Raw genomic sequence first — 26,019 nt, 5'->3', positions numbered from 1 at the left:
ATAACCCTGTCACTCCCCTGCTCCAAACAGTCACATCAATGAGGACAAGAGGAAGACTGAAGGCCAGAAGCAGATCTTTGATGTTGTGTATGAAGTTGATGGCTGTCCTGTAAGTTTGAAGATTGCTATTATTTATATGTGTGTTGTTGTGTACACCTATCTCTGGAATTTTGTATGCATATTATCATACTTGAAAAAACAAACTGAAAAAGGCTCTGCATGTTTTCCCTTTACAAAATACTTACAATGGTTAGAAACTGAATTGTACATGATCAGAGAGCGCATCAGGAAGTTTTTCTTTAAAAAATGCCTGAAAACGATTTTTATTTATTTTTTATTTTTTTTACTTTTATTTTAGTGGTTTTACAGTTTTTTTTACATACGGACAAAAAAAAACAGAATAAGTAAACACATACAATACATACACAACCCCCACTCCCTCCTCCCTCCCTCACATAAACAGACAAGAAACACAAAAAAAGTTAAATAAATAACTAAGACAAAATTATTAAGAAAATAAGCTATAAATACACAAGAAAAAAAACAAAGCTAAAACAAAACTGGGGCAAACCTCACACATTTTCATTCCCTATGTGCTGCAGCACTGGGCCCCATACACAGGGTTGCCGCGGATCTTGAAAAGTATTAAACGTCATTACATTTAAGTTTCAATATTCAAGGCCTTAAATGTCTTAAAAAGTCTGGAATTATTGGGTGGGCGGCATAAAATTTAATCGGGGGCAGAATTAATGAGATTGCCTTATTTGTTTCTTTCTAGTTTTCTAGTTTAATTGTTAGATTTCTATGTTTTATTTTATCTGTGTTTTATATACTTCAAAGATATCCGGCACCTTTACGGAGTATACTGTAGTGTACTTTGTCGATTTGTTACCGCGGTATTGGTATTATTTTTTCATTTTAGAGGTCTTAAAAAGGTCTTAAATGTCTTTAAATTTGAACTTTAAAAATTTGCAGATACCATACATACAGCGGGGAATTTATGGGAGTGGCCTGACAGCTCATATCTTAGCCTTTCCACATGTAGAATGCCCACCAGTTCCCTCAGCCAGGTATCGAACTGAGGGGCCAAGTCGGACTTCCACAGCTTCAGGATACATCTTTACAGCAATTACCATGCCATAAACCAGGGCTATTCAATTAGTTTTGAATGGGGGCCGGTTGGTGGAAATGATCCAAAATGAGGGGCCAGAAAAAAATGCCTAAAATTGATGAGCATCACATCAATAGCTACATATACTATAAAACACTACAACGACATAGGAGTGCATATATTGTCTTTATTTTATCAAATAGAGTTCACCAGCTTATCAAAAAAAAAATCCATATTTGATTAACATAGGTTGCCTGTTGTTTAAGTGTTTAACAATCTTATCAGTTCAGGAAAACACAATAGGTTAACTCTTCAACAGTTTATCAAAATACATAGAAATAAATGTACTCTAAGTGCAACAGCTTATCAAAATACAGGTAGGCCTAGGTTTACTAAGAGTGCAACAGCTTATCAAAAAACATATAAATAAATATAGGCTACTCTAAGTGCAACACCTTACAGTGGTTCCCCCCAAAAATGTGTTTGTCAAGGGGTCACTGTCCAGGGCCATGGGAGGCGCGGCGCAGGGCGCCCCGGCAAACATTTTGGCTGTATTTTGCTCAAAGATGCCAATGCACAGTACAGAAATAAACAACTGCTTATTTGAATACAAAAAAACTACAGACACTGACTTTACAGTTGTGCAATTTTGTTTGCTATGTGAAGGTACAAATTTTGTGCAAACATGCAAAGTTCTACTGGTGCAATATTATGCAGACACACTAAATACAAATAATGGACAATACACTTACACTGCGGTACAATTGCGCCCGCAAAGCTGCATACACAGAGCAGCTGATAGAGAAAAGCTTGGAGACACATGTGCACATTTATTTACTGCAGATCGCGGCCTTTCGTGCAGTTATGACCATGCAAAAGCACACATCACACGTGCTAGTACATTGATTGTGCACCACTAAAAAAAAAAAAAAAAAAATTTTTTTTTTTTTGGGACGGTCGGTAGTCAAGGCGGGGGCCAGTAAATATTCCTTCGCGGGCCGCACCTGGCCCGCGGGCCGCCTATTGAATAGCCCTGCCATAAACTATGATTATGCATGGATGTCCGAACAGAGCGGTTTCCGGATCAGGAGTTAAAGAAACATTTAAAACATTAGAATACCATTGAAATACAAAACACCAAAGTTGTAAAGATTTGGACTTTCCCAAAAGCGGTGAGCCCTCTGCAATCTTACACCTGTTACATAAAGGCGAAAGATCTGGGAAAATGTTTTGCAGTTTAACCTTAGAATAGTGCAACCTAAGTGTGACCTTAAATTTAATTAACTGAAGCCTTCATGCTTTTTAGTGCTCCCTCCCAGACATCGTCAGCTATTCCAATGTTTAAGTCTTTTTCCCAGGATTGCTTTATTTTTAAAGTAGATTTGTCCTGCCGGTCTAAAAATATTCCCACAAAAGATGAAATCAGGTTTTTAGCTTCTGGTGAGCCCAGTACAATTTTGGACAATGAATCATCTGCGGGCAGGGATTCAAAGGATGGTATATTCTGTCTGACATAATTCCTTAACTGTAGATACCTGAAGAATTGAGCTTTCGACAGTGAACACTTTGATACTAGCTGATCAAATGAAACAAAGTGACCATTTATATAAAGGTCCTCAACTGTTACTATTCCCTTCCGACTCCAATCTCTGAATTCTGAATCTGTGAACGATGGGGGGGAAGGCATGATTATGCCAGATTGGGGCATGTATGGTCGTGCTCAATAGTTCACAGGCCTTCCTAATTTGGTTCCAAATTATCTGACCATTGGACAAGGTAAAGTGGTCTCCTCTAAAGGAGGCAGGCGGTCTGGGAGAAGAGAAAAGGAGGGCAGTAGAGAAGTTTTTGGGGCCGAGCTTTTTTCAATTGCCAACCAGGGGGGCAGATCAGATCTAATGCCTTTTTCATTTGTACATTGCCAATACACCATCACTCTAGCATTGGCAGCCCAGTAATAATGTAAAAAACATGGTAACCCCAGTCCGCCATGCTCCCTGGGTTTCTGAAGATGGGCTTTTGAGATCCTATGTGCTTTATATCTCCAAATGAAAGGCATTATAATGAATCAATTGTCTTAAAGTAAGATTTAGGAATATAAATTGGCACATTCTGAAATAGATACAGAAATCTTGGCAGGGAGACCATCTTTACTGCGTTCACACGGCCAATAAGGGAGATCGGTAATGTTCTCCATTTCTCTATGTTCTCCTTTAGTTTGTTCAATCTTTACGTAAAATTTAACTTAAAAAGTGTCTTTGGGTTTTTAGATAATTTAATGCCCAGGTATTTTATACTGACCAGATTTGTTTTAAACTACGTACTGGCTAGGAATGTTGGGTCCAGATCTGCTGTTAAAGACAAGAGTTAACTTTTTTGCCAATTTATGGTGTAACCCGAGACGTCGTCAAAATAATTAATTAGCTGGAGTAGGTGGCGGATGGAATTCTCAGGGCGGCTACAAAGAGGGCGATCATCTGCGTACAGAGAGATCTTATGGTCCATCCCACCTATTGATATTGGCTTTAGAAGTGCGTGCCCTCTTATGTTAATAGCCAGGGGCTCGATGGCCAACGCAAAGAGGAGCGGCGAGAGGAGGCAACCCTGGCGCGTGCCCCTCTGAAGGGCAAAGGGTGTGGATCTTTCCTGGTTTGTTAGAATGGAGGCGGTGGGATGGGCATATATTAAACACACCCAGGAAATAAAAGGGGCCCCAAGACCGAACTCCTCCAGCACCTTGAGCAAGTACCCCCACTCAACCTGGTCGAAAGCCTTTTCTGCGTCCAGACACAGAACAGCTTGTTTGGCAGAGTTGTCAAATTTGTTATACATAATATTTAGGACTCTCCTAACATTAAAAAATTAAAACCTATTGGGGATGAACCCAGTCTGATCTGTGTGAATAATGGATTCTATAAATTTGTTTAGTCTATTTGCCAGAATGTTTGTAAAAATTTTGAAATCCAAGTTAAGCATAGAAATTGGTCGATATGAGGACGGGTTAGTTTCATCTCTGTCTTGTTTTAACAAGAGAGAAATGTTTGCGTTATACAGTGTTGGTGGGACCCTATTCGCATCGGTTGAGTGGGAGAACATTCTATGCAAGATCGGGGTTACTTGGTCAGCAAACTTCTTATAAAATTCAACTACGAAGCCATCTGGCCCAGGGCTCTTGCCGTTATGCAGCGACTTGATAGCGTCCGCGATTTCTGCAGGGGACAGTTCAGAGTTTAAGGCCTCACGGGAGGCGCTGTCTAGTTTTGGTATGTCTAGCTTTTTTAACCATGCATCGATATCACCATTAGCTTTGGATTTATACAGCTCCTGATAATACTCCTTAAAGCGTTTATTTATCTGTTTCGGGTCAGTTAAAGCCACACCTCTGCTAGATTTTATTGTATGTATGGATCTGCTGGCCTGTTGCCCTCTGAGCTGGCGGGCCAGCAAGGTATGTGGTTTATCCCCTAATTCAAAATAATGTTGTTTAAGTCTGAGAAGCTGATCACTCACTTGACTAGTTAAAATAGTGTTATACTCGTATTTAAGACTAATAATATTTTGCAGAGTTTCGGGGTTATTTCTTGTTTCTGTATAATCTCTCCAGCGAGGTGAGCTCCAAGTCAATATCCTATAAACGTCTTTCTCTAGATTTCTTTAAAGACCCTCCATATGGAATGATATAACCTCTCAGGACCACTTAAAAAGTTTCCCACAAGGTGGAGTCAGAGACATCCGAGGTATCGTTGGTCTCTAAATATTCAGTGATTTTTACAAAAATTTCTGTCGTTGAGCAGTGAAGGGCGTAGACGCCAATTAGCTCGCTGTTTGGATCTCCCAAAGTCAAGAATAATGGCCGCTGGGGCATGATCCGAGATCATGATGTTGTGATATTTGGTGTCTATTATGTTGGGTATGATGAGTCTTGAGTCTAATAAAAAATAATCAATACGAGAATACGAATTATGCATTTTGGGAAAAAAGGAGCAGTCTCTGTCTGTGGGGTGCTGTATTCTCCAGATGTCAACTAAATTAGTAGTTGAAATCAAGTTTTTCAGAACTGTAGATGAGTTAGAAGGGTAGCTTGTTTTCTTTGATGACCTATCCATATGTCAATCAAGGATTACATTGTGGTCCCCTGCAGCAATCACATTTGTGCCCGAAAGGTCGGGTAACATATCAAAGGTATTACAGAAAAAGGCAGCGTCATCAATATTTGTGCCATAAATGTTAAGAAGTCTTACATGAACAGAGCAAAGGTACCCAGTTACTATAAGGAAACAACCATTTGGGTCACTTACTGTAGAGATATGTCTGAAATCTATGCTCTTCTTAATAATAATTGCCACAATTATTGCTTGAAAAAGTGGATTGAAATATCTGGTCTAGGGGCGCCCTTAGCTCAGTTGGTAGGGCGTCCCCCCCATGGGCCTCGGCCAGCAGCGGACCCGGGTTCGATTCCAGCCCGCGGTCGTTCTCTGCATGTCACTCCCCTCTCTGCCCCATTTCAACTCTGTCTCTACAATATCAATAAAGCATTTAAAAAATGCCAAAAAATATCTTAAAAAATATATATATATATCTGGTCTGCCCATCTGCAGCGCAGTCGGTTCCGCTCTGATGGTCTAATGTGAGTTTCTTGGAGGAACACAATATCGGCAGATAGAGATTAAAATTGTGAAAAAACTAGGGCTGTCAAACGATTACAATTTTTAATCAGATTAATCACAGGATTCTGTGGATTAATCACAATTAATTTTACCATTCGAAATAGGCCCAACAAATTACCATTTTCTCTGTATATTGTTGTATGAATTGAAAGATAAAGGACATAAGGTGAATTAGGGCTGGACGATATGACGATATCCTATCGTGGACGATATGGAAGTGTCTACCGGGAGAGATTTGGCCATACCGTTTATACCGCGGAGAAAAACAGTTCATGTGGCGGGAGCATAGATAGAGCGGGAGGCAGCTGTCCCTCCGAGTCCCTACAGTTACACTGCAGTTACACCGCCGCGCCACACGGGGGCTCTGCAGCAGAGTTCTGGGCTGCAATACAGCTTCTCTACCCGCAACAGAAGAAGCCTCATCTGTTGCTCTAGCTGTCTAGCTCCGGTGCGCCATCACTACAGTTAACAAACCAACTCCGTGTCACGGTGGCAGAGCAGCTGGTATTAACGGTCAAAAATATCATCGGGCAAAGGAAACTTGCTTGCTGCTTCAGCGTGCTGTTGCCGTGACGCAGAGTTGGCTTGTTTTAAGCCGCAAACTACATAGGTTAGCTCTCGTGAGCTAGCTGGCTAATAATGACATCTTTAGCCTACTCAGGGCTTCACCCCAGTGCTGTTATTGTTGGAGACAGCCAGCAAGGCTGGTTTTATGTAACTTTATAACATGCCAAACTTGAAAATATTATTTGTGTTGAAGCTGGAGTTAAAGTATTACCAGACATGTGCTCATTAGTTAATTTTGACAGCTTTTTTAAATGAAGATGAGCAAATACTGCAGGAAAATTCAAGTCTTTAATTATTTTGATATAGGCTACTATCAATTGGAAAATGTAGGCTATTTGGTTGAAGCTGTAATTTTTATTTTGCACTGACTGACTAAAGGCATACTGGTGTGGTATTTTGCACCAGTTTTTCTTTTGTATGGACATTTAAATTACAAGCAAAACATGAAAATAATCTAATGTGATTCAGTGTTTCCCGCAGGATTTTTTCAGCAGCGGTGCTGTGGTCCCCGAACCCTCTAGGGGGGTTAGGGGGCATGCCCCCCCGGCCGATTTTTTTTTGTACCCTGTACATTGGAATCCATGAATCTGGTGCACTTTGAGAGGAGAATATGCACTTAAATCCTATTCACACAGTCCTGTGTAATACTGTAGATAGGATTATTGGTGTTGTAACTTTGCCTTTTGTGTCTTCATTTACAGATTTTGACATTTTTGTATAGAAATTAATATTTAAACAAAAAGTGCCACAAGGCAAAAATGATTTGCACAATTTATTTACAGATTTTTGCCTAATGCTTAAACACTAAAAGTGGTTGCTATGCCCGAAGCATTACAACCTCTGACTTTTGTAACCATGCCCTAAACAAAAGCACCAACCCTACAAACACACAGCTTTGCACTGTGTTTGAAATTCTCCAACACACTTCTTTCAAAACACTACACACTGTTTTTTACATAAGACACATTCTTCAAAAATTAAATCTCCTGCAATCTTGGACAAAAACACCTCTCAGGATCTACCACTGCACCCTCTCTCTTGTTCTCCTTGCTTCTCTGTCACTTCTCTTTCCTCCCTTACTTGGTCTACCTGTATTTTCTGTAATAAAGCAGAGCACTTAAACAACAAGTAAGAAATGCTAGAAATCTTATTTGTTTCCTTCAAATTACCCTATATACATGTATTTGTAATGTTCAAATAATATCACCTAGCATTATGCATTCAAATCCAAAAGAAAATTCTCATTAGCTTGAAAGTTTGCTTTGCTGTATATTTAGACTTTGCTTGACTAACCTCAGCTCCTCCATTGTCCCCGTCTGCCTTTCTTTTTCACCCAGCTTTTTAGACTCATCTGCAAATGTAATATATTATTTAACTATGTATATATACATTGTGCACAGTACATCCCTTAAGAGCTTGTACCAGCCTTTTAACCTTTGAGCCCTAAGCCATTTTTGAGATGTTTTGGTTTACCTGGATTTATTCTCTTATTAAGATTGCATTCATCACCCCTATAATGCATAGCTGTCAAGCTATCATTTATTTGGGTCACAACCTGGACTATCAGAATATGTGTGCTGCAGTGATGTTGTTTGAATGTAGGAAATTATCAATTAGACAGTAAAAAAGCTTAAAATATCTCACAATTATTTATTGATATTACATAAAAAGGCAAATTGATTGAGCTTGTTATTGCTTAAAACACTTCTTCTTTGTCTTGGGAGTCAATAAGTGATGCGAAAATTATAAAATAAATATAAGTTATACATAATAGAAACTATTCATGCTCTAAAAAGTCCATAGGCTTTTTCCCTTTCCCTGCATTTATGCTAATGCCCACATGCTTACAGGCCATTAGCATAAATCCCTAACTAAAATATGCGATGAAAACGGATTTTATATGGCAATAAAGAACAACATCGGATCTAACAGTATGGATTCATTTTTCAAAGTTCCCGAAAATACACACACACACACACACACTGACACACACACACACACACTCTGTAGTCTACTAGAGGAAAAACGGGACGGAGGTTGCGGTTTATAGCCTAGATAAAATAAAATAAAATTACGATAGGGCTCAGAGGGTTTTTAACACTGGTGGTCATGTAGCGACACATTTTAGCAACTTACTCTCTCTCTGTCTCTCTCTCTCTCTCTCTGTCTCTCTCTCTCTCTTTCCTTCTTTCTTCGCTCTTCCGCTTCACTCGCTTGCAATGTAACTTTGCAACCGTGTAGGCTACTACTGCCAACAACTGCCACACTCGCTGTTCTTTGATGTTGGCTACGTGATTATGTACCGCGTGCAGCGCAATTTACGTTACGCGCGGTGCGCAATTTACGTTACGCGCGGCCCATTTTCTAAAAGGAGCTACGTACCAAAAAAATTATAGAAAATGCGGAGGAGAAGGATTTTTATAGTGGCGCACGTTCATTCAGCAGCGGCGCTGCGCCGCTGCTGAATGAACGTGGGGGAAACACTGTGATTAAAGTTCAGTACGGCTATTGTAATCCATTGAATTTAAAGGAAAAATACTATATCGTGATATATATCCATATCGTGATATAAAGTTACCTTTATCGTGATATAAGATTTGGTCCATATCGCCCAGCCCTAAGGTGAATACATTTAAATGTAGTTTTTTATTAATTGAAAATCCAAATGATGGTGTAAATACTGCAAGTTTATTCCAATGTCTTTGAGCAAATATAGCATAGGCAATAGAATGGCATTTATTTGGTGAATCCATGGTTTTGCATTCCTGAATACAACCTGATTGCAGTTTGTGTGTGTGTCTGTGTGTGTGTAGAAAAGGCCCCAAAGTTCATAAATTAGTGTTTGATATTTCTTACAGAGTGTTAAGATGTGTTTTATTCCGTGTGGATAACTGTCAGTTAGGGCAGTGACGTCAGTCGGCCGGAGAGTCTGTTTAGTAAGTTTCCTTTCTCTTCTCCCTCGGTCATGTGTGTGAGCGTGCATGTTGCCGCAGTAATCGATCATTCCACATGTGAAACGTGTTTATTTGAGTTCATGTGAATCACGCGTGTGAGTAAGTAGCCTACATGCAGTCCCGATCGCTGTTATAAGTTATAGTTTATGCATGTTATTAACGGCAAACAAAATAAAACTCTGGGCGACTGGATGGGGCCGGATAACAGTGATCGACAAAACAATGTGTAATAAACAAGAAAAGAAAAAAAAAACACAGCAACTCAGCTGGGAAACCCTATTAACGTTCAACACTAAAACAGTGTGGTTTATAATAGTATCCTGAAGCCCGTGTGGGGATGGAGTAGCCTAGATAAATGTAAAAAAAAAAAAACCCACACACATCAGCTGGGAAAATATTCTTTAAGTGGCCAATATCTAGGGTAAAGTCTGTTTTTACCTTACAGGATGGGAGAGTTCAGTAGTCTGAAAATCCTCAGCAAGCAGAAAAGTGTGAATCGTAAAATGCCTGGGCACTCAAAAAACCTCTTCTCGGTGCTCCACGCGCAGACGGCCAGGAAACAGGAGGGAAAACCTAACTTGCTTCTCGTAGAGGCAGCGTTTCACACCGGCAAAGGATGCTCTCTTCTTAGCGATGTTGGCGGTCATGTCGGGGGAAAAGTAAACATTTTGTCCATGGTACTTGAGCTGCTGCGCGTCCCTCTCTCGTCTCAGAACACGCTCCTTATCGCTGAAGTAGTGGAATCGGACAATGAATACTCTCGGTCTGGACCACCTGCCTTCCTCCGCCGAGCGTGCTGGGCCGATGCGGTGAGCTCTATCCAGAACCGGTGGGGAGGAAAAGAAGCCGGCGTTGAGGACCTCGGTGAAAAAGGTAGCCATGAACTTTACTGGGTCTGCTCCCTCTGTCTTCTCCGGGATTCCAATCACGCGTAGATTATTGCGACGTGACCGTGATTCCAAATCTTCGGTCTTAGCCATCAGCTGTGTATTTTCAGACTGCAAACGAGCACATGTCTGCTCGAGGGCGGTGATCCGGTCGCTGTGGTCAGACAGGGCTGTCTCCATGGCGGTGGTCGACTTGACGGCATCTAAGGCAGCGGAAATTGGCCTCAAGGCTTCACTCACTACCATTTTCATGGTTGTAGTAAGGGTTGTTGTGAGGTCGGATAGCAGCATAGCGCGGAGCTTGTCGAGGTCCTGCGGCAGGATATCGTCTCCGCCATGACAGTGCGACATCGTGGCTGCCTCTTTTTCCGGCGAATTCTGCCTTTTCTCTTTCTGCCTGCTGCGGCCCATCAACGCCAAACAGTCAGTGGTCGCAATAACCAAGCAAAAAAACGTATTTCAAGTAGTGTGTGGTGCTAAAATATGTCAAATAATGGTGAACGCTTGGGAGCCCTCGCGCTGCACGTCCTTCTCCTTCACATGCTAACCCGGTAGTCCCAAAACGAAGGATTATTTTAATTTGTAGTCCACTCCGTATATTTAAGGGCTCCAGACTAACTTTTTCATTGGTTGCACAGGTGCTCCTAAATTTTTCATCTAGGTGCACCAGCATATATTTTGGGTGCACCCAATTAGTGCTGCATGATTTGGAGAAATTGTGCGATTGCGATTATAGTGGCCAATATGGCAATTTGTGATGAGATATAATAAATAAATGGTAGTATGATTCTACTTGCTTGGTTTTCAAGGAAAATGTGAGATTATTGATAGTTTTGAAACCTGTATATCTCATTTTGAAACATACATATATTAAGAATCACTGAAAATATAAAAATAAACCTTGTAGTAGTAGCTTAAACAGTTTTCAAAATAATAAAAATTATAGTTTAATTTTTTTTTTATAAAAAAACAAAAAGTTTTTTCCCCATGAAAATAAATGCATTTCTCTTAAGTGCAAAGACAGTAGCAGTGTCTGTTGACTTCCTGAAACTTGCGTGGGCCTTCACTTAGGGCTGTAACGTTATGCGTATCGAAACTGGAATCGCAAATCTTTGTTTATTTATTTATTCATTTAGCTATTCTTTGTGTTCAAATCTGTTCAGGTTATTTGATATTAAATGTTACATTAAGTTAAATGTTTTTTATTCATGTTATTTAAATGAAATGCTTTTCAAATTTTGAAAATCGTTGTATATATCGAATCGTGGGTCAAAAATCGTGATACAAATCGAATAGTGAGTTGGTCTATCGTTACTACCCTCACTCTCATGCATACATCTGACTTTTCTCTGTGCTGTCATGTGTTGATAGGCCGGCCGTGTTGCCACGTGACATAGCGACTATAACTTTCCTAGTTTTAAACAGCCCTTCTATCTGTTCAACAACACCGTACCTGAATCCTAAATATCCCCATAGAGCAGATGTTGGGTTTGTTTTCCGCCACAGTTCAGCGTTGGCTCGGCCATAATGCTGTTGCGCGTGGGCATCCATGTTTAGTCTGCTATCTGCACGCCGTGTAGGTGATACAAATACACCGACACACACATACACTGTCAGAGGAGCCGATGTGCGCTAGCAGAAAGAAGAGAGGAGCGGTTGGAACGTTTACATACACACGCATGCGCATTTAAATATATTAAATCGCAACCGCAGCCATTTGTGCGCTTATGTAATTGCACTAGCTCACATTGCGATTGCAAATAGAGTAATCGTGCAACATTAGATATTACATTTAATATGACATTATAGCCTACTGTACATTTTAGGTGCACTTGTGCGACCAGTGAAAATATCTAGGTGAACTCCACAGATATTTAGGCGCATGTGTATGCCCAAAAATTGAAAAAAACATGTATAATTTTCATTCCACTTCACAATGATGCACCACTTTGTGTTGGTCTATCACATAAAATCCCAATAAAACAAATTGGAAAAAAAAAAGTTCAAGGGGTATGATTATCTTTGCAAGCCACTGTAACTGTCCTTCGTGGTTCTATTCTCTCTGTCTGTCTCTCTGTCCATCTGTCTGTCTCTCTCTTTCTGCCTGCCTGTCTGTCTGTGTGTTTGTGTCTCCGTCTGTCTGTCTGGTCCAGCACTCTACTCTTACTGTATGTGCCTTGTCTTCTCTGCAGGCCAACCTGCTTTCGTCCCACCGTAGTCTTGTTCACCGAGTAGAAACCATCGCCCTGGGAGACCAGCCATGTGACCGTGGAGAACATGTCACACTTTTCCTCTTCAACGACTGCCTCGAGGTGAGAGCTAATAATACGAAGAATAAGAAAAATCTTTATTTGTATAGCACCTTTCAAAACGGTTACAAAGTGCTTAACGGAGATGATCAAAACTTTACACAAAAATTCAAAGCAAAAAAATCAGGAAATTCCCAAAATCCCCAAACCAGGACAAAGCACAACAATGTAAACACAACATATAAGACAACAATCAATTAATTTAAAAAAAGTAAGCTAGAATATATATTAACCTCTTGACCCGCAAAAATGTTAATGATTTTTCTTTTTCTTCTTGACGAAAAAAATAGAAATTTGGATCCAGTTTTATTTTCTAAAGCGATACAGTGATTATGAAGTTTGTCAACTGTTTGTTATCAGTCTGTAGGATGCAGAGAGATGCTAGTCTATGTGAAGAGATTTTCTTAACATTCTGAACACATGACAAAACTCCTCATGCTTATTTTTAAAAAAAAGTTTAACCACATTCAATATTGTTTAGAAGTACAACAGTTGGCTAAAAGTACTTTTTATTTTCATTTTTAATTTATTTATTAACGGCTCTCGACCATAGTACATGGTATGGAGCACACCATTCAAATAATAACGAAACAAAACAATGGTGCACGGCATGGGCGAAAACAAAAACACTACTTAAACAATGGTAGGACCTTTTTTAGAAAGGCACCTGTCTTAGCAATAACTTTTGGCTTATCTGACCTCAAAAGAAAAATCAGTTTAAACATAGATGGAAAGTTAACACAATATGTTTTGGCAGGTACTTTTTTCTATAATACATTACATTTATATTCTTACACTCAAACAGGACATGGTACTCATCACCAAAACAATTATCATCTCAGAGATTACACATTCTCTGACTTCTAGCCAGCCCTTTATATCTTCCAATGACCTTAGGAATCGTGGTGTTATTGACTCTAAAAGTACAGATAGCCTGCCTGGACTTTTAGTTTTTTTCATACAGCAGATACTTTTCTAATTTAAACTCTTGTTTAAATTCTACATAAGTGTCACAAGAAGTCATGTTTGTGAGCTCGCTCTGCCACCTCTGAATAAATTGATCTTTCAACCTCTGTTCAACAGTTAGTTTCAACCAGTTAATGGTGTTGCACTTTTGTGTGATCCAAATGTAGGACAAACCACAGTCATCTAGTATTTGCCCAAAATATCACAATGGAGACCCCATAATGTTGAGCATCTGAAGTTGTATTTCAACCTAGAATGGGAAATATTTTTGCTTTTGAAATGTCAACAATTAATGTCCTCAGTTCCCAAACGCTTACTCAGTGTTGTTAAAAGAAAGGGTGATGTAACACAGCGGTAAACATGCCCCTATGCCAACTTTTTTGAAACGTGTTTTTTGCCATTTTAAAATAGCATATTTTTGTATATTTGCGAAAAAATAAAACGTTTATCAGTTTAAACAAATACATATTATGAATATTATCAAATTCTGTTTTATTCACATTTTACATAACGTCCAAACTTTTTCGGAAATGGTGTTGTAAATCAATGAAAATCTTCTTTAATAATCTTGATTAGGGGAGAACGGGGTAAGTAGGCACACTTTTTACTCTAGTGAGAATTGCTCATCACCAAAACATCTGTCAATAGCCATTCCTACATTAAATTGAAGCTTAAGGTGTTGGCTAGAAATGTGTGTCTCTCTTTTTTTCCAACTTATTGTAATGAAGAAGTAATTTACCATCAAAGACACTCTGACACATTGTGACAACCAACCCCATCAAGGGGTCGGTTGTCACACACTATGGGGTTGTTTGTCACAATGTTATCTTAATGGGAAAAATCTTAAAAAGAAGGCAAGGAGGCAGAACCAAATTTGAATGTTTAATTGCATTGTCAAGTTGACAAATAGGCCTACATAACGTTCTGTAGCCTTGGCAGCTGGTCTAGTTTGGGATGCACTGGGTTGTTTTGATTTTGTTGCCCTTTTTTCTTTTGCTTGCTAGCTGCCTTTTCCTGCTCTATTCTTTCCTTCTCTGGGGTGTCAGTGAGGATACAGCTTGACAATTTATTTCGTTATTGGGTTCCTTTTCTGGCTGCAGCCTTGAGATAACATGTGACAACCAACCCCCCAAAAAATTTGACGACCAACCCCAACTTGAATTTCTTGCTAGCATCAAGGCCAACAACCATCTGACAACTAATTAGCTTGCTAACCACAATCTAAACTATAGTTTACCCTTCACACTTTCTGAGGGTAACAAGTGTTTTGTTATAAACCCATTGTGTAAAAGCCTAGAAGAAAAATACTGAGAAGCAAAATATTTTGAATTTGACATGAAAAACACAAAACATCCTCTCACCTGAAATGCAGCTGTCTTCCTCCAAGGAAGTCTATGTATGTGACCTCTGATCCCAATTCTGGACCTTTTTTATATCAACATCTCAGAGCTAGCGCGCTCTGGTGGCGAGATATAACGAATGTGACATCCAACCCATGTGACAAATTACCCCGTTCTCCCCTACAATATCAATCAAAATAATTGTAATTATTATGTCAAACTGTGTGTGTCACTGTGTGTGTATTGAACAGCCATACACATGCATTGCTAAAACTTGTCCATATAGTCCTCTCTGTGTATATTGACTGATTGTAATGTTTAGAGTGGGTGGCCTACTCCGCTCCATCATCACTAATCATTGATGAACTCTTGCAATCATAGAATCACTCTGCCCCTCTTCCATTCCACTGCCACAATAACAATGAGCCATGATGATGTGTCCCATTCTATCCAGTTTACACCCTCTTTCTCTTCCTCTCTTCCTCCCTCCTTCTCTCTTTCCGCTTTCTCAGCATCTAATTAATGGGGCATTAATGAGTTGCATCGTTTACCCCTATGAAGGCCCATTGATTTAGTAGCCGATAGTTTCAGCCACACACTGCCTTTCTTAAGTGTGTGTGTGTGTGTGTGTGTGTGTGTGTGTGTGTGTGTGTGTGTGTGTGTGTGTGTGTGTGTGTGTGTGTGTGTGTGTGTGTGTGTGTGTGTGTGTGTGTGTGTGTGTGTGTGTCCACAGATTGCAAGGAAGCGACACAAGGTGATCAATACATTTAAGAGTCCGCTGGGACAGACGAGACCCCCTCCTCCACTCAAACACATCGCCCTGATGCCCCTGTCCCAGATCAGAAGGGTGCTGGACCTGCAGGACTCAGACGGTAACACAAGTCACAACACACACACACACACACACACACTGCTAATCAACTTGCTGCTTATCATTTCATCTGCATGTTCCCCTCTCAACCTGAACTCTTTTGGAATACCAAGAAGTAGGGCTGGGCGATATGGGCAAAAATCAATATCTCAATATTTTTTTACTATATCTCGATACACGATATATATCTCGATATATTTCAAATCTCCTCTTGAGCACATCCTAAATGCTCAATTTAATTAATTTTTTGCATAACATCACACCAGTAACATGATTTAAATAGTCCCTGCAAAATGTGTCTGCACTAACAATGCATTAGGCTACATGAAACATGTTTATATTCTTTAGTGCTTTCTATTGGAACAATTTGAAACTTGCACATGGCAAAGAGTTTGCACATTGTATTGATTATTCCACATCCTTCCACTCCCATACAATGTATCTAGCATTATTTTATTTGGAAACAGTTTTTTTCCATCTTCTGTTAATCTGTAAACTGAGAACACTAATTATGACTCATTACAACCACTTACTAATTGTTTATCACCACTAACCCCCTGAAGATAGCAGCCACACTTTAAATGCAGAACCGGTTTTGATCCATAATAGTAGTCTATGTGTATAAAAGGCTCTAACATGTATAATGGTTACTGTCGCTTTAAGAACATTTGCTCCCAGTCTATAGTGTATAAGTTAAGTTTCGCTTTCTGCCTGTTAGTCCGAGAGAGAGATTCATGCGAGCGCAAACAGCAGGTGGCTCATCGTCCCTCTCTTACCTGCCTTATTGTTTGATTCTCCTGTATTTAGTTAATGAAAATAAAACTGGAAGACAATCAGAGGATTTAAATAAATACGGCTGAGAATAATAGCCTATAGTCTAAAGAAAGCAAAGTCTCATCATCATCATTCCTTGCATTCTAACCGATGCACCATTCCTGGATGCTATTCATACCTATTGATCTAGCCCTCCTGCATTATCACTAAAACACTGTTTTATTTTATAAAAAATACTCGCAAATGTAGCCTACTTTACATAGACTTTTAGTTAATAAACGGTGTGCACCTCCCTTGGTGCTGACATGGACCTATTATAAAAGGCTGCCCGTAATAAATGGGATGCCGTTGTTGTGTGACGTTGGACCAAAAACTCCCCGGGCGCTCATTCGCCTTCCTCTCATAAGGACCAGGCTCTGTACAGCGGCCGCTTATGCTGTCAAGCGCCCGTCTACAAAAAAGGTCCATGCTATGAACGGCGGCCACCATCGCCGTCTTTCGCGCCCCCTCCACCCGCTCGTTCGGCTGTCATAAGAGCATCAGAGCCCTCGTCTTTTTTTCTCCCCCTCTCGTCGTTGTTTTCACATGGCGATTAAAGTAAACACTCACAAGGCACAGACTACGTCACAGGTGCGCGCCCTGGAGACTCTGGTTGGGAGGGGTGAGTGAGTGAGTTGCCAATGCATGTAGTCTGAGGCAGAGAGCCACAGGAAAGAGCGAGAGAAGCGAACACCAGCGAGTTTGCCGGTGGCGGCTAAAAAAAAACACATTACGTGCCAATTTGTATTCGATGGTCGCGATAGGGTCATTTTATACATCCCCTGGAGCACATCTCGCGATACATCGAATATATTCGATATATCGCCCAGCCCTACCAAGAAGGCTTTTTAGGAGTGTGCCTGTATACAGAGCAATGTTGGAAACGATGACAAACAAACTCCAGAAAACCAGTTTACTGCATTCATCAGAGGGAGTCATGTATTTTTATCGCCTTTCATTCATACCCCACAGTCTTTGTTCTAAATGAAAAAAACATGATTGTTCATTGTTTCAGTAAAACTAATTTGTTAAAATTAGGGCTGTCAAACGATTCAAATATTTAATCAGATTAACCACGGGATTCTGTGGATTAATCACGATTAATTCTAAATAGGCCCGAAAAATTAACATTTTCTCTGTATATTGTTGTATGAATGGAAAGATAAAGGACAGAAGGTGAATATATACATTTAAATGTAGTTTTTTGTATTCATTGAAACTCCAAATGATGGTGTATACTGCAAATAAATTATAATCAACTAAAACATATGCTACCACACCATACTTCAATTTGGCTGTCTCTATTCCTATGTCTTCGAGCAAATATTGGATAGGCTATAGAATGGCATTTATTTGGTGAATCCATGGTTTTGCATCCCTGAATAGGCTACAACCTGATTGCAGTTCGCGGGTGTGTGTGTTTGCACGCGCGACCACGTTCTATGGGAGTGTTCATTTGTAACAGAAAGCCGACGTTATGTTGATGTGACACACCTCTGAAAACTGCAGACGTTTGTTTCCTCCCGTGAACGGAGCAGAATGTTTCTCCTGTTGCTTCCGAGAGCAACTGCCGCCCGCGAGGTTGGCAGTTTAAAACACAGACTAGCGTGCTGCTACTGATCCTGGGTCAGCCACAACGTTAGAGTGACTGTAGTAAAGAGCGGGTGGGATGCATGTGGCTGATCATTCTGCACATGCGTTAAAAAAATGAACGCGTTAATTCCAGAAATTAATCACCCAGCGTTAACGCGTTAAGTTTGACAGCCCTAGTTAACATATGCTACAGTGATTTTCATATCTTTCAAAGTGCAGAGGGAATTATTTCAACCGGACATTCTGACCTGAGACAATTACCTTAGAATCTACAGTCCGTACTGTGTGTGCGCTGGAGGAAAAAAAAAATCTGGTGTTAACACTCATCCTAATCTCACACACAGAACTGACAGGTAGCAGATTCTGAGGAGGTATTCAAAGATTTTGACAAAAAGGGAATTGTCAACCAACATTCTCCAGAATCGCTGACTCCACCTTTAAATATCATCTATACATCTTTGAGAAGTGGCTGTTTGTCTTCTCCCTGTGCAACACTATTCCATGATCTTTATCAATGTCAATCTCTTCACTTGTTCAGTGTCACTCTATCACTCCGTGTCCATCTTTCACTATCTCTCGCCCTCTCTCACTCTCTGCCTTCAGACTGTGCCAATGCCTTTGCCTTGGTGGTGCGTCCTCCCACTGAACAGGAGAACTTGTTGTTCAGCTTCCAGCTGGTTGGAGAGGAAACTGTTAAAAGCTTCTGGCTGAAGACACTGTGTCGCCACGTGGCCGACACCATCTGCAAGGCCGACGCTGTGAGTAGACACATCTACACTAATCTCTCTCTCACACACACACACACACACACACACACACACACACACACACACACACACACCAAGGGAAGAGGAGGTAGTTAGACAGATCAGCCCTCTGTCTACAGCAGCTTTCCTCTGAAGGTGAACCTCTCAACCTTCCTCGTAACAAGAACAATTTGAATATCATGCAAAAGTTCATTTATTTCAGTAACTTTCAACTTAAAGAGGACCTATGATACTTTTTGACTTTTATAACCTATAAACATTGTTATAATGATTTATAGTCATGTTTAACCATACTAGCTTATCAAATAATGACGTACATGCATTTCGACGTATTCCCTACTGACCGTCTGGGCTGGCTGTGCAGAGCACTTAACACTAAGGCAGCCGGTCGAGAAATCGGTTCAGAATTTCCGGACATTCTTTTCGTCACACAAGCGGATGTTTCCATGTATGGTAATGCTGCTCAGGCAAGCTCCGGCCATGCCCCCACCTTCCTTCTCTGAAATCTCCCGCTCGCGCTACTGAAATTGTTCCGGAAGGAAGGTAACCAATCACAACGGAGTGGGGTTTGCAGGAGGGGGGTGGGTGGGGGCGGAGAACCACAGAGCCAAGTGTGGAGCAGACTGCTGTGCTCGCTAGGGTGAGAGGAAGAGTGTCCCGAAAATCTACATGGTTTTTTGTGATGTGATTCGTGTCAGGTTGCTCTATAGCAGTTTTTAACAAGAAATTAAGACCAGAAAAGTAGTATAATAGGAGATCTTTAAAAGCTGAAACTAATATATTATATAGACTCATTGCATGCAAAGTGAGATATTTCAAGCTTTAATTTGTTATAATGTTGATGATTATGGTTTACAGCAGGGGTTTTCAAAGTGTGAGAGAGTGAGCCCCCCCTCAGAGAACAATTTTCATCTTTTTTTACGGGACATATTTCTCTGTAATATTTAAATGCAGTGAGAGGAACGAAGCAGAAGAACTCTGTTAAAGGAATTATTTTATCAAAAAACCCAAGTGTTTTTAATAAAGAGATCTGAGTCGGGCATTTTCAAAGCAGGTTGGTTTTTACTTGCAACAGCAGCAAGGGAATCAACATGCATCACAAGTGTGGCATACATGATTGAGACAACGAAATGAACAATTGTACAAGGCTTTATGCATGAAAAATTAGTATGCGAACACACTAGGTTTGTGTGTCTGGTCCTTGATGACGTAGATGAGTTTTAATTAGACTGATAAGGATGTTCCCAGAAACTTGCATCTTGTTTCCCAGCATCATCAGCAGGTGTTATTCTTCATACAATGTCTGAAAGAATAAGGGAGTCTCTTCTCTCTCTCCAAGGGTGTAATAACTCATACATTGCAATCAAGCAATGCACCAGGAGATTTTTAGGGAGTTCTCCTCCATGAACTTTTAACCATCGTGAACACATACGTCATACATCTGTATAGAGCCATAATCTTTGAGGCTCTTAAGTTTACTAGGACAAAGTTCATAGAAAACAGTATGTAATGTTTTAGCATTACAATGTTATAATATATATAAGGAACAAAGTTTCGTTAACAAACTCTTGTCCAGCTACCTTTATTTCCACAGACAAGGCTGAAATAGGCTATATGATCTGATTCAATTATTAGGCTATTAACTATCTAGACCAAAACATTGTATTACTTTTTTTGTATGATCACTTACATTTGCTTAGTATGATGTTAATATCAAAAACACAAACTCATTTTTTATTTTTTTTTCACATATTCATCCGCGATTCATCCGCAATTTTTGGCGCCCGCCAAAGGAAAATCACTAGCGCCAAAATGATACAATTTGAGAATAAATATAGCCATTTAAAACCTCTCCAAATTCAGCCCAATTTAAGTCACCCTTCTTGAGGGGCTGGGCAATAACTTGAATTTCAATTTCGATTACTATTACGGCTTCCCTTAATCATGAAAACAAAATAATCGTATTTAAACTATAATTTTTCCGCGCGCCGGGGCATGCAGGTTTGTAAATGCAGCAAACCCTTCTGCTGTGCGCTCCGCTCGGCCCCTCCCTCAACTGATAGTTTAGCTTTCGGCTGGTCCAGAGAGAAGGAGGGAGATGTTGCGCATTGCCGGGTGTTTTGAAAAACTTCGGAGGACGGCAGTAAGTCAGCCGAGAGGAAAGGTAAAACTAATTGTGTGGTCTGAAAACACTTCAGACTCGCAACAAACTAAAATAATGTGCAAGATATGTCACACGCGGACACGCGAATCACGTGACATAGCCTACGCGACCGCCAGAGAGAGAGAGAGAGAGAAAAAAGGCAAATGCGACCATGTCTGCACCTCAAAACATCTCAACCAATTAGTTTACTCACTTTAAGTCAAATGTTAGGGGTCTATGACCAAGCAATAAATGAATTAAAAAAATAGGAGTTTGAAGCTCCTTGACTCCTGCCACCACAACAGTCAACACTGTACAATGCAACTGCCTATCCAGCCAGCTCCTTGAGACATAAATATATGATGCACTCACATTCCTGCTAGCAAAATACCTGCCCTATCAACACAATTTGCTACGGGTTATTTTAATTTTGACAATTATTTTATTCAATTATTTTAAAAAAATCACTTATTTAGCCTATTTCTATTTTCCTTGTTTTCAGTTCAATTGGGCCTATGTTTGATGTCCAAAATCATTGTGTTAATAGAAACAACCTTGTTAAAAGTTAAATAAATGCATGATGTTCTTAAATCAATGATTAGCTGTCTTTAATAATCGTGATTACACGTCAATCAAAATAATCATGATTATGATTTTTTCATAATCGAGCAGCCCTACCTTCTTGCAATTTCCATGATTTTGATCAATTAGAAACAATTACATTATTAAATAGCTAGTCATTATTAGTATTTTGACTTCATACCTACAGGTTCTTTATTGTGATTTTACCAGTCAGTGATCTCCATGGTAACACAGTGATTTACAGGCTGACTGAAATTATCTTTATCTGGACAGAAACTCCCAACCCCACACCCCTCTTAAAATCCACAAACGTTTTGCCTTTACTGTTGCACAGTCGCGACCCCAAAAAAGTTGGTCGGCGTACTGACCCCCCAAAGGCCCATTCTGAGCCAGGAAAAACCCTGCATTTGAACATGAAATCAATAAAAAAAAGGATTTTCAATACAGAAATGTCGGCCCTCTAGAAAGTATAATCATGCACAATATGTACTCAGTACTAGGTTTTGGCCCCTTTTGCATGAATTCCTGCCTCAATGCGGCGTCGCATGGATGCTATCAGCCTGTGGCACTGCTGAGGTGTTATGGAAGCCCATATTGCTTTGATAGTGGCCTTCAGCTCGTCTGTATTGTTGGGTCCTCTTGTCAGTACTCCATAGATTATCTATGGGTTTCAGGTCAGGAGAGTTGTCTGGCCAATCAAGCACAGTAATACCATGGTCAGTCAACCAGCTACTAGTGGTTTTGGCACTGTGGGCAGGTGTCAAGTCTTGCTGGAAAAAGGAAATCAGCATCTTCATAAAGCTAATCAACAGACGCAAGCATGAAGTGAACTAAAATCTCCTGATGGATGACTGTGTTGACTTTGGACTTGATAACACAGTGGACCAACACCAGCAGATGACATGGTGCCTCAAATAATCACTGACTGTTGTAACTTGACACTGGTCATCAAGCAACTTGGATTTTGTGCCCCTCCACTCTTCCTCTAGACTGTGGGACCTTGATTTCAAAATGAAACGCAACCTTTCATTTGTATCAGTGATGATTTGAGGTATCATGTCATCTGCTGCTGTTGGTCCACTGTGTTATCAAGTCCAGAGTCAACACAGCCATCTACCAGAAGATTTTAGAGCACTTGATGCCACTACGAGTAAGATGGCACGTTGGCGTCCCCTTTGGACAAAAGCGGTAGTATTTTTACGACGCCCGCTGTCGCAAAGCTGTTTACTAGCGCGTGACAGGCGTGCAACTGTGAACTGAGAAGGGCGCAATATAGGCCTAGTGCATGTCCGTGTGTTGAAAGTGTGAGGACTCTTTTCGGCTCCGTGAGAGTGGTTTTGACACTGCATCAACTAATGCCAGTCACTGCCACACACACCTGATTGCAATGAGTAGATGCAGCAGTGTCACCTAACTACTCTCTCTCACGGAGCTGAAAGACGTGTCCTCACAGAAAGCGAATGAACGAGAGACGGCAGTTAGTATGGATCACGATGAGGTAATGTTTGTGTTGTTGATGTAAATAATGACTATTTCAGATAATGGTTATCTGATGATGATGAAGCAAAGCAAACTTTGTGTTAGTACCAACCGCTCATTCATTTAGGAGTAAACACTGCAGTCTAGTTTCACTCTCGTGAAATTGTATACACGTTGCTTGGCAACGCCCTCGTCCCCCGTAGCCTATATCACTCTCCCTTTTAGCTTTTCGTCATTGCATTTTCTTTTTTTTCTTTGATGGTTCAGCCCCGTTATCAGTCATTATGACGACAAATAACTGTCTCAAACAAGGCTCCCGCTCCCCTTCCCTCACCTGGAGGGATAGGCTTCTCAAATCACGTTGCTGCGCCACACTGAAATCTGGGACCAATATGGATATGTGACCATAGAGCCTGCACGAGCGAACCGAAAATCGGACTGGGTGTGCGACCAGACCAAAAGCAGTAATAAAAACTATTTAAAAACATCTTTCTTTGCACTGATGGTCTCGTTTGCTGTTAAAGGTAATTTATGATTATCAGAGGAAACATGAGGCTGTTTAAAAGATATTTAAATGTTACTCGTAGCCGCTTTAATGCATAAGTCTGCTGACAAGCTTTATGGATATGACAATTTCCTTTTCCAGCAAGTTTTGGCACCTGTCCACAGTGCCAGAAACCACTAGTAACTGGTTGACTGACCATGGTATTACTGTGCTGGATTGGCCAGACAACTCTCCTGACCGTAACTACATAGATAATCTATGGATTATTGTCAAGAGGCAGATGATACACACCATACCCAACAATACAGACAAGCTGAAGGCCACTATCAAAGCAACCTGGGCTTCTATAACACCTCAGCAGTGCATCAGACTGATCCATGCCATGCCACATTAATGCAATAATTCATGCAAAATAAGAACCCAGACCAAGTATATAGTAGATGAATGAAAATAATTATGATGCATACATTTCTGTATCATAAATATTTGTTTTGATAGGCCTTATGGAATATTCTAATATTTTAAGATGCTCGATGGTTTTCATGAGCTGTAAGCCGGAATCCTGTAAATTTAAACAAAAAAATGCCTGAAATATATCACTATAGGGGAGAGTGGCCTAAGTTGTGCCGGTGGGGAAGTTGTGCCACCCCTTGTTTCTAGAAAACCATAGAAGAAATTGATAATGTGACCACATATCTAAGAAGGGAGAAAATGGAATAAGACATCAGCTCATTTAAGCTCAAAAAACAGTTTTTTGCCTTTCAAAGTACAATTTACATGATCAAGGTTTTTTGATTATTGTGTCTGAACAATTATAGACACGTTTGAAAACATTTGACACATGTTTTAGTGCTTTAGTATGCTACACTTTGTGTCTATATAGTTAGCACGATGTCAGCCCTAAACTGCTGCATCATGCTTATTATCCAAAATTCTGGAACTGGGGTGATTTGTGCCAGAGGGCCTGGGGTGAGTTATAAGTAAGTAAAATGTATTAATAAAAGCACATTTATAACAGTTTGCACTGTCCAAAGTGCTGAAAATAGTGCATTCAGTAGGTAAAAAATTAAGGTAAAATAACAATAACCAAAATAAAAGTAATGAAGCCCAGACATCCACATATAAACAAAGATAGTAGTGCAGAGGTAAGATAGTTAATGGGGAGGAAAAACCAGGGTGTACAGATGGGTTTTGAGCCTTGATTTAAAGGCAGAAATGGAGGGGGAATCGCATATGCCAGATGGCAGTTGGTTCTACAAGGGCGGAGCAGCTAGTGCAAAGTACATTTCTGAGAGTTGTGCCATTGGCATGGCTGTATACGCTTGTCACCAAAAGTAAGCGATTGTCTACATTAGCTCAGAAGAGACTGACATCTGCATTCCACTTAACGACACCACTGATAAGAGTTCAGATGGCCATAAAGATGATGATGGTGACTTTGTCATTGTGAGCCTTGCAGGTAAAACCATTAGGTCTGCTAGGCCTTGTTTAAGAAAATTGTCCTTCAATCTTTGTAAAATATTTACTTTATTTTACTTTATTTTACCTGCCCACAGTACCATAAGCCACTGGTAACTGGTTGACTGACAATGGTATTACTGTGCATGAATGGCCAGACAACTCTCCTGACCTGAACTCCATAGAGAAACTATGGACTATTGTCAAGAGGAAGACGATTTTCCGATTAATATCGATTCTCTCTCGGACGATTCTGAATCGATTCAGAAAAGTTAATAATCGATTTTTTTTTTTATTTTTTTTTTTTAATTTTTTTTTTTGTAAATACTAATACTTCCTGCGCCATTGCGCATGCACACCACACATGTGCGAGTTGTTTCCAAAGTGGCTTCAAAAGGGTAGAGAGCAGCAAACCCATGACCTGCACCGGCTATATTTCTGTTTACGTTTTTGTATGAGAGCTGAATTCCAAGCCATACTTTTTGTACAATGTGTTGAAATGACATAGAAAATAATAGATAATAGAATAGAAATCCTATAGAAACATGATTTACGAGATTAGAAATAAAATAAAACTGAATCGGTTTTGTTTTTACATACTTCCATATTGTGTTGAAATGCAAGCTGCATTGATTATTGCACTGTTCATAGAAAGTCATATTTGTGACAAGAAAAGCTTTTCTCTTAATACAATATTAGAGAAGGCAATTCATCTGTTGATTGTCTTAAATGATCATCACAAAAGTAGGAAGTGATTAGCAAACTCTGAGTAGCAAACTCAGATGTGCATATAAATATATTTTTGAAATTCACACATGGGTATGTACATAAAAAAATGTTTGCATTGAGATGCATTGAAAATCGATTTTGAATCGAATCGTTGAGCACTGAATCGGAATCGAATCGTGAGGTGCCAAGAGATTCCCACCCCTAATACACACCAGACCCAACAATACAGAGGAGCTGAAGGCCACTATCAAAGCAACCTGGGCTTCCATAACACCTCAGCA

General features: G+C 40.1%; 1 protein-coding gene across 1 annotated transcript in view; it reads left to right on the top strand.

Moving 5' to 3' along the window:
- ect2 (epithelial cell transforming 2) overlaps window positions 1–26,019 on the top strand; it is a 106,395-nt gene that overhangs the window by 50,415 nt on the left and 29,961 nt on the right. Inside the window, exons 19-22 of the mRNA XM_080032528.1 lie at window positions 31–109; window positions 12,376–12,495; window positions 15,532–15,679; window positions 18,679–18,833. Of these exons, the coding sequence (XP_079888654.1) occupies window positions 31–109; window positions 12,376–12,495; window positions 15,532–15,679; window positions 18,679–18,833 (502 nt within the window). The remainder of the gene's footprint in view (window positions 1–30; window positions 110–12,375; window positions 12,496–15,531; window positions 15,680–18,678; window positions 18,834–26,019) is intronic.

The sequence above is a fragment of the Ammodytes marinus genome (assembly GCF_949987685.1).
Source record: "Ammodytes marinus genome assembly, chromosome: 8".
NCBI lineage: Eukaryota > Metazoa > Chordata > Actinopteri > Uranoscopiformes > Ammodytidae > Ammodytes > Ammodytes marinus.
Note: the sequence above shows the minus strand (reverse complement) of the source record. Positions and strands in the feature narration are given on the sequence as shown.